The sequence below is a fragment of the Zeus faber genome (genome assembly GCF_960531495.2).
Source record: "Zeus faber genome assembly, chromosome: 10".
NCBI classification, from domain to species: domain Eukaryota; kingdom Metazoa; phylum Chordata; class Actinopteri; order Zeiformes; family Zeidae; genus Zeus; species Zeus faber.
This window is the reverse complement of record NC_137199.1, coordinates 27,963,140-27,972,828: the sequence shown is the minus strand read 5'-3', so window position 1 is coordinate 27,972,828 and position 9,689 is coordinate 27,963,140. Positions and strand designations below refer to the sequence as shown.

At 43.8% G+C, this 9,689-nt stretch overlaps 1 protein-coding gene across 2 annotated transcripts; it reads right to left on the bottom strand.

Annotated features, from left to right (window-relative positions):
* Positions 1-2,482: 2,482 nt before the first annotated feature.
* thoc3 (THO complex 3) lies at positions 2,483-9,432 on the bottom strand (the record flags this gene model as incomplete). Of its 2 annotated transcripts, XM_080008641.1 has the most annotated exons (7): positions 2,483-2,587; positions 4,849-5,057; positions 5,589-5,689; positions 6,722-6,883; positions 7,462-7,666; positions 8,274-8,430; positions 9,253-9,432. In XM_080008641.1, 6 exons carry the CDS (start codon positions 9,430-9,432, stop codon positions 4,894-4,896), a joined length of 969 nt encoding a protein of 322 aa, XP_079864767.1. In that variant the 3' UTR covers positions 2,483-2,587; positions 4,849-4,893. The 2 variants fall into 2 exon arrangements, with proteins under 2 accessions (XP_079864767.1, XP_079864766.1); XM_080008640.1 differs by lacking the exon at positions 2,483-2,587 and having other exon boundaries at positions 4,604-5,057.
* Between the last annotated feature and the right edge of the window lie 257 nt (positions 9,433-9,689).

Below are 9,689 nucleotides of genomic sequence, written 5' to 3'. Positions count from 1 at the left end.
TACCTCCAGAAATGTTTAATGCTCCCACTGAGGGCTATGGCCTGAATGGCACCAGTGGTTTCCATGTTACAGAAATAGACACAAAGCTGAATTAAATTGAAGTGGAGGTACAGATCTGCACACGACTCTACACGGCAGACAGGCTGTGGGTTAGGTTCAAAGTTGATGTGATTCAAGTTCAAGGCCGGCGCCCCCTGTGCCGCAGTGTAGCCACTACAATGGGCCAAGTCAAGTGCATAGAAGAACTCAGAAGCTCAGGGCGGCGGAAAAGATGTTGTCCAGCAGAAGCAGGTAGTAACCACAACCAGACATGTCTCCGTGCCCATGCAAACAGGAGCTAGACCGCATGGAAACTAGTGGTGTGATTAAAAAAAGGCCTGAAGAGTTCAAACAAGGCAGTTGAGAGAGAGAAACATATGCCACCCACCATAGAGGACATTTAGCCCAGGTTTGCTGAGGCCAAGGTACGTTCTCTGGTAGCCATAGCTAGATTCTGGCAGATGCCATTAGACGGGTAGGCCAAGCTCACAAGATTCAACACAATGCTTGAAATGCACTCATTCAACAGACTTACATTTACAAAAAACAGCCTGGAAAGACTCCAACTCCGAACACTGTTGAAATCAGGGTTAAAGGTCAACCGCCACCAGTATCATCAGACATTGGTCAATAGATGCCGGTGTTTTCAGTTCACCTTGGACTTTCAGCTCACCTTTTTATGTTAATATTTACACCCACTTTTGTTTTGATTTGAGTTGCCTCTTTCAGCGTAACTTTGCTCAGGTTCAGTCGTTTCCAAGTACTTTCTGTTTGCAGCCACCACAAAACTCTGTAATCTGCTGAGCTGAATCTTCAAGTAAATTATTTTCTTTACTTCAAGGCCAGATGAGATCAAGGCCCAGACTCCCACTCAGGCTTTATATTGATAAATGTGATCAAGCAGAGGTAAATGCCAAATATTAATCATAACGGCTGTTTATATTGCTTGAAATCCAGATAAAGTCAACATCTGTGAGGTATTTTTACCTAGACTGTTATGGCGGTATTGTTTAAAAAAAAAAACAATTTTGTGTCAGACTGTTAAGCTGTTTTATTTTTTTTATGCTTAAAGTCTGTAGGGATATGCACCAAACGTCACCAGAAGAAATTCCTTGTGTATGTAGCTGGCAAATAAATCTGATTCTGAATTATGATCTGGGTCTGTAAGGCCCATGGGTGAGCAACAAAAACATGAACACCACACAAGGGTTAAATAGCCTTAAATAGGTCGGAATGGGTTGCCATGTTAACATAAGTCCTGTAATAGTACCTATACTGTACATACACTCACTAAGCACTTTATTAAGAACACTGTACTAACACTGGTTTAGGACTCCCTTGGCTCCCAAAACTGCCTCAAGTCTTCATGGCATAGATTCCACAATATGTTGGAAACATTCCTTTGAGATTTTGCTCAACGTTGACATTTTTTCATCCCGCAATTCCTGCAGATTTGTCAGCGGCACATTCATGCTGCGAATCTTCCTTTCTTTCATATCCCAAAGGTGTTCTATTGGATTCAGATCTGGAGACTGGGAAGGTCACTGTAGAACATTGAACTCTGAACAGTGAACATTGTCATGTTCATGAACTAGTTTGAGAAAATGTTGCTTTGTGACACGGTGTATTATCATGCTGGAAATGGCCATTCAAAAATGGCTAAGTTGTGGCCATGAAGGGATGCACATGGTCAGCAACAATACTCACAGTCTGTGGTATTCAAGCCATGATTGATTGGTATTAACGTGTGCAAAGAAAGAAATTCCCCACACCATAACGCCACCACCAACAGCCCAAACTTTTGACACAAGGCAGGTTGGGTCCATGGATTTATGCTCAGCTTTCTGTTCCTGGCCGACAGAAGCGGAACACGACGTTGCATTCTGAGATGTTTTTCTGCGCACCACAATTGTACAGTGGTTAACTGAGTTCTGTTAGCGCCAACCGGTCTGGCCATTCTCCGTTGACCTCTCTCATCGACAAGGCGTTTCCGCCAGCAGGAATGCCGCTCACTGGATGTTTTTTGTTTTTCGCACCATACTGAGTAAACTCCGTTGTGCATGAAAATACCAGGAGATCAGCAGTTACAGAAACACTCAAGCCAGCCCGTCTGGCACCAACGATCAGGCCACGGTCAAAAACACAGAGATAACATTTTTTTTCCCCATTCTGATGGTTTATATGAACATTAACTGAAGCTGCTGACCCGTATCTGCAAGATTTTATGCATTGCACCCACACGATTGGCTGGTTAGATAATTGTATGAATAATTAGGTGTATATGTGTTCCTAATAAAGTGCTCAATGAGTACATACATGATGCATCCAGAGGTACATGTGTGTATAAGAAGACCTCACTGCTTGAACAACAGGAACATTGAATGTGGGGTCCTGCTGGCTGATATATCTGTTTATTGTGCTCTGATACACTCTGGCAATCGCATCCATGGATATTGACCCAGCTTTTCACCGTGCCCTGCCAGAATAAATAGGTATCCACAGGGATCAACAGCCTGGTGGGTAGGACGACAGGCTGAAGAGCCTTCTTCTGCAATAGACCAGGACAGGCGAGTCAATAGTGCTTTAGAAAACAAATTCGCAATGTCAGAAGGTGAGACGTGCAAGCATGCACACACAAACTTACACACATAGGACATGTTGAATGTGTACCGGGTGCTTACCAGAGGCCGGGACACCAGCAAAGTTATAGTGACGGATCTGAGGTACAGCATTGGAATGTAACTGTGTACTTGTTGAATTAGTTTGGTTATTACCAGCAGTCACCTTGTACAAGCAATTCTCTCAAGCAAACACTCATTGAGCACATATACCTTTGTAAATATATTTTATTGCTGCAAAAATATAAATGTCACCTAATCGTCTAGTTATTGATTGTTGATTTGTTTCTCTACGTTAGATTTTGTTGTAAATCGGCCTTATCCATCATTTCAACGTACTTTGTACATTTCCTATGACGCTGCATGTTGTTTGCGATGTTTTCAATATTTGGGTATTTTGTGCTGCTTCCAGAGAACGAGTCCCTTGAAAGAGGCGTTTGTAATCGCTTAAGATCATAACGCACACAGCCAAACAATGTCATCACAAACTTATTCTAATCAGATTTCCCCTCTTTTCGTGTAAATGTAATAGATTAGAATATATGAGGTGATACTTAATAATATTCATAGCGTTTCCACCCCATTTGGTACGATGAGTCATACTTGGTGTTATTTTAAATACCATTCAGTGGGCAAGTGGTTGTACAAAAGAAGTGAGTAAAAATCTCAAAGTATTAATATTCAAGAGCCCATCTGTAAAGATAAAGGATCTAATTTCCATAAGGCAACTGTTTTTTTCTGTGCGATTGTTTCCTAGGACCGAACAGCCTAAACCAAATAAAGGGGAATTAAAAGGATGAATGCGGGGAGTCTTGTAACATTCCCTCCAGTACAACAGGAGGTGAAGAGGCTAGACATCCTGGAGCCCGCTGCTCCACACCTCCAGGGGAGGGAGCGACCAGCTGCTACCAGCCCAGACTGAAGCCCCGCTATCTGGGCACACAGTCAGATCACACAAGGCTCGTCTGTCGAAGGGGTGGCCCTGGTCGAACCAGACCACTGGGAAACACTGTGCAGAAAGATCCGTGCAGCCAGAGTCTGAGGAGGGAAGCATCATTTGGGTGTGTCTCATGGGCATCACTACATGTGTGGGTGGGGGATTAGAGCAGATTATTTTCTCCACGGGGAAAATTGCAATTCTGCAGCAGCAGACAAAGACACGGACCCAGGCTTATTATATATGCAGTGTTGATTAAAAGACAAAAGAAAAAAAAACAGATTAGCAGCTAATAGCGCAACAAAATAATATGGTGTGTAGCACAGCAAGTAGCGCTCCTGGCTCACGGCACTCAAGACGGGGGTTTGATTCCCATCTCAGTTCTGCAGGGAGCCCTTTGCTCGGGTTTCTTTCACCTCCAGCAACATGCAGGTCAGGTTAATTGGAAATCATTAATTGTCTGCAAGTGGAAACGGTGTGACACTAATCGACTGACGTCTTCCTCCTTCATGCCCTTAGTTAGCCAAGAGCGATTTCAGTCACCTTTGTTCAGGGCTGAACAAATGTAAAGAATATCGATGAGGGAACAATAAAGGCATAACAATGATGATTGGAGCTTTTGCGTGCCTGTCCTTGAAATCCACTTTTATCTTACCTCTATTTTATCTGCAGACCTGCTCTGCCCCGTCTGCCATTATGCAGGCAGACGGGGCAGAGCAGGGCAGGTTGATTTCAGGGGAAACGAATGGAATGGTATTACAGCACCATTACCTCATCGCTTTTAACCCCCCCCCCCCTCCCCCAGCTCGCTGATGCACCAACCGTCCCATGCATCCCATATACCACACCTCCAAGGATGGAGCAGTGCAAAGCAGAAGATTACATATTTTTTGTACTACTGAGTACCCATCCAACTCTATGGGTTTTCACACACGCCTTCATTGTATTATGGAGCATTATATCTATAACTCCATCAACCAGGATGAATACAAAGTAGAGGTTTATTTTTATTAATAAAAAATGTGTATTTTATACAAAAAGAACATGACAACAAGGTCGATTTTAACTAAATAAAAAATAGAAAAAATCTGAATCAATCAACTGTTGAAGTTGAGAAGTAGCGCACTCTGGTGGTGGAAAAAAGAATCTGCTTAAGTTTTCAATTTTCAACCAATTGTCTATTTTCAGGCCATTGGAATGACACTCCTTTCCTTTCATCCTTGTATTTAGTCAAACACTAAAAGTCTGGGAGACCTTTATGGAGGTTTTGACGCCGCTGCTCTGTGCAAGGCCAAGATCTCAGGAGTCGTTGGGCAGGCCAAAAAGTTTGACAGTGCCAGCCTCTCTGTTATTGTCGTATTTGCCCTCCTTGTCGTCGCAGGCGTAGGCCAGTAGAGGCCTCTTGGGGTGCCAGGCTACAGTGAAGGTTGGAGAGTCGCACTGCACCTCCCACAGCTTCTCTCCTGGAGCAGAGGGAGAGTTTTGAAATGTGTCATGACAGGGTGTCTGCAGTTATCAGCCTACATTATGTCAGCATTGTGATCCAATCTTATTCCATCGACACGATGCAAAGGAGGGCGACAGTGTCACACATCCCATGAACCACTGTCCTTAAAGACGAAAAAATACTGTACACCGGGCTGCTCCCAGTGTCTAACAGCACATCACAGTGGATGTAGACGCCAGCTCTGATACTGACACTTCAAACCTACTACTGTATTACGTTTTAGGAGTCAGTTAGTCGGTCTATTAGAAAGGAATTTTCTACTTTTTATTTTATTTTATTTTTTGTACTTTTTCCTAGGACTTATTGTGTGCTATCACCGGGTGCGTTGCATTACATTTCACTGCATATATGTATGGAAGTATGTATATGTATGTGACAAATAAAAATCTTGAATCTTGAATCTTGAATCTTGAACCTTTGGAGTTAAGAAATATGACACTGCCTCCTCGGGTGAAGTAAATCAGAGTGGCAGCGTGTTCGACTTTACCTGTCTCCACTTCTGCTATGTCTATGAAGTGATCCTCTGAAGCCGACGCCAGCATCTTCCCATCGTGGCTGAAACTCAGCGTCCTCACAGGCCAGTCCAACCTGGAGGCACAAGAGCAGTTTCCTCATCATCATCAGCGTCATCATCATTTCAAGATGTACTTGTACTGCTTCCAGAACCACACGCTTGTATACTATTTAGTTTGCAAAGTCAGTATGTGGGCAAATTTAGTATGTTCAAAGCCAAGTATGCACCAAAAAGTATCCGATATCAGGGTGACATCACACATAGGGTGAAATATCGTAATATGCAAACATTGGACACGACGATGGCCAGTGTATCCCACAACGCAACAACCAACAAAGGTGGGGAGTGGGCCACGGCAGACGGCATTGTTAAATTGTTGTCAGCAACCCGAAAGGTTCTGAAAGGAAACAATGTGGTAATATGATTATGTAGTATGCGTTTTTTTTGTTGTTTTTTTCATATTTCATAATTGTGATTTTGAAATAGCACAAATTCTCCTTTCTGTGCCAACACGCGTGACCAATGGTAATTTGGTAATGTTAATGTTTCAATGTAAGGGCACAGTAAAGTGTTATTCAACCATTAGCAGCTTGTGCTCAGCTAGTGACATGAGTGAATGAACAAAAAGACAATTCATTCATTCACTGCACTTACCTGTGAGACAATTAATCGTCGGCTAAAACTTCATGAATGTGACAGCCCTAATGATGGGATTTCCTTTGGGATAATTATAACCTCACAGACACTTTACATAACATTGGGAAAATTTCACATTACAGAATGTTTTTTGCTACGTGGCTGTGAAAACATTAGTGGATATAAGTCTCAAAGATGCAGTAAAATAATTTGTTTCAAAAGTAACAAGGATTTAACAATCTTGGTCAAATTAAATTGTAATATGATAATAGTTATATTAGCCTCAATTCGGGTCCCCTGGAATATGACACAGACAGGTGTCACCTGCGCATGTCTGGCTGGGCCAGCCATTTTTCATCTAACACTGAGTTCATATCATCATTTTATCCCCCCTTCAAATCTGCATCTTTTTTTAAATTGTTTTTTGATGAGTTTCCCCAAAGAGATTGAGGAGTTTATGTCAAAATCACCTGGAGAAGCAGCGGACACACACCAGCTCCTCTACGTTCCACAGGCTGACCAGGGCGTCTGCACTCCCAGTGGCAAAGTACTTCCCCATGGGGTCGAACTTGATGCAGATGCAGTTGGACGGATGGGCATTGATGGACTGAATAGGCTTCAGCTCGGGGTAACTGAAAGGAAAATTCAAGCACAATCAGAGGACGTCAAAGCATCACTGACTTATAAGCTAGATTGAGAATCAGGATTCCAAGCAAGTACATAATTAGGTGAATTTCTATCTTCATGACAAAATTATCTTAATGTTAAAAATGTTTGGAACCGGGTTAGTGGTCTCAAGAGCGATATGATGTGGTCCCTTCTGCTCTCTACACTATAGCAAGGTTCCAGAGCAAGTGCCACAAAGTACTTCCTGGGTCACTAACCCAACAACATAAACTTTTAACATTTAGACTTAACAATAAAACACAAAAACAATACAAAAGCACAGATTCATCCATTTAGACCATTCCACACATCAGAATCCACAATCACCCAACAAGACAGATCCCCCTTCGCATTTCAAGAGAGAGAGGCGTGATCGGATCAGACGACTTGAGAGTTCTGCCAGTAAGACGAGGGGGCGGCGGCTCAATCACAGAGATCATAACCAGTATTAATGAGGCGTCTCAGAGAAGGAGCCACTGAAAGTCCTTCATGGCTTCCGTTGCCTCCTTAAAGGCTGGCTAGCAGCAGAACGCCGAACACCTACCTCAGGACGTTGATGCAGCCGTTGCCGTTGGTGAGGAAGAACATGTCGTTGTCGTTGTTCCAGGAGATCTCGTTCACCTCGAACTTGAACTGCTCCTCTGCCCTGGAGCGGTGCGTCTTGGCATCGATGAAGGTCACCACATCGTCTTTGTTGCCCACGGCGATGGTCTGGCCGTCGGGACTCCAACAGATGTTGATGTTTTCACCTACAGACAGCCAAAAAAGGACAAATATCAGGATGATAATCAGACACAATATGTATGACAGGGTTGGGAAATAAGTCAACGTCAGCCCAACAATCGGCAATGGTGGATATATTCGCTATGGGGGTGGGCGGAACAGAATGGATCGGATCGCCCCCATATTTTATTGAATCGGAGCACACTTTTTCTCTTTATTATTAGAACGCACCAGCTGCGCTACCGGCTGAGCACTGGGTCCTGCAGCTCGAGCTACGGCTCAGCTCGCCCCCCTGTGAGCACACAGCTCACCAGGAAAAGCTCCACCTCAGCGATACAGTGGGAAGTTTATTTTCAGATAACGTTACATTATAGATCACATTTATTTTGTCTTGACTGCGCCGAGATCCATGTCGGACAATAATACCCACAAAAATATGGGGAGAATCGCAAACCTGCCTGTGATTTCTAAGTTTGAAATCGAACACTCATTTCGATCAATTTTCGATTTTGAATCAAAACACTATCGATCAAAAAATCACAAGGTATGTGCACAGCTTGTACTCCCTGGGAGTGTATTAATAAAGGGTCGTATGCTAAAGAACATCTGATCATCTGGTCTCTAATGTCTGACCTTTGGTATTGACCGGGGCAATGCATTTGGTGGTGCGGACGTCCCATATCCGTATCGTCTTGTCTCCCGACGCTGTCACAAAGAGATCTGGGTTGGTTGGATGCCAACACAGCTGGTCCACACTGTCCTGGTGCCCTCTGTAGTTGTTTTCTTTTACCTGGAAACAGGGACAGTGGTGAGAAGAAAGATTCATGGTTAAAGGGCTCCCAACATTTTCCTTATCAAGGACCAGACCGCAGCGCACAAATTGTTCATGGAAGGGGGGCGGCACAGCGGCCTGCCACCGTTAGGCAGCGGATACAGCAAGGGGAGGGAAAATAAATAAATAGATAAATATCCCGACCCGGCGAGGTGGCACACCTACCCGCCCCGAAAATGAATAATATAGATACATAGATAAATACATCTACAATAAAAACACACTGTTGGTATGTTTGTTCTCGATAAGAGATCTCTGATCGGGCTTTGCCCAGAAAAAAAAAAACACAAATAAAAGCACAGGCTAAACAGGGCACACCCGCCCACCTTCTCACGGCCGGGTGGCAAACGGCCCGCGGCCCGGCACCGGCCCACGGTACGGCGGTTGGGGACCCCTGGTTTAGAGGAAACCAAGGTTTGTATTAAAAAAAACAACAACGACAAAAACAAAACCGTGTTTATTCATCCTGGAGGGGAAACTGCAACGTACAGTACACCTCCAAACGAGTTCCAGTCATAATTAAGCAATATCAATAAGATAAATCACAATGTGCACTAAAAGTAAAAAAAAAGAAAAACTGCAAATAAAAAATAACAAAACACTAAACCTCTGTATCAACAGTAAAATATTAGTGTTTAAACGTCCCCCTGTCTGACTCGGGGCAAGGTAACAAGCTGACTCCAGCTGCTGTGTTGTGGCTAAAGCTAGCAAGCCGACGATTCCATTCATTTGAACCCAGAGCGCGCTAGCGTGTTAGCTTAGCACTGACCGGCAACTCACCAAACGGTCCTTCTCCAGGACAAAAACGCTGGCTGTCTTATCGAAAGACCCCGAAGCGAGTCTCCTGCCGTCACAGCTCCACGCCACCGAGTGGACTTTGGCCGTGTGCGCAGGGAACTCCCTGCTCTTGTTGTTGCTTCTGAAGCTCTCCTGCATGTCCTGGTAGTACTGCGACGCCATCTTGGAAACCTACCGAGGTTCGTGGTTGCCAGATTTGAACTGTTCTTTACTGTGACACTGAATTCTGCGGATTGCAGCGTTTGTTTTGCGCCCACACAACGCGGTGATTCAAATCGAACGAAGAAAAACCGCTTTTAATCAATAATTTTAACAATTAGTTTGCATACTTCAAACGGGTTTAGGTAGGGGCCATTTAGCACTAACCTGGCAACCCAAAGCACAATACATCTTATACAATCAATGCAATAATAATAATA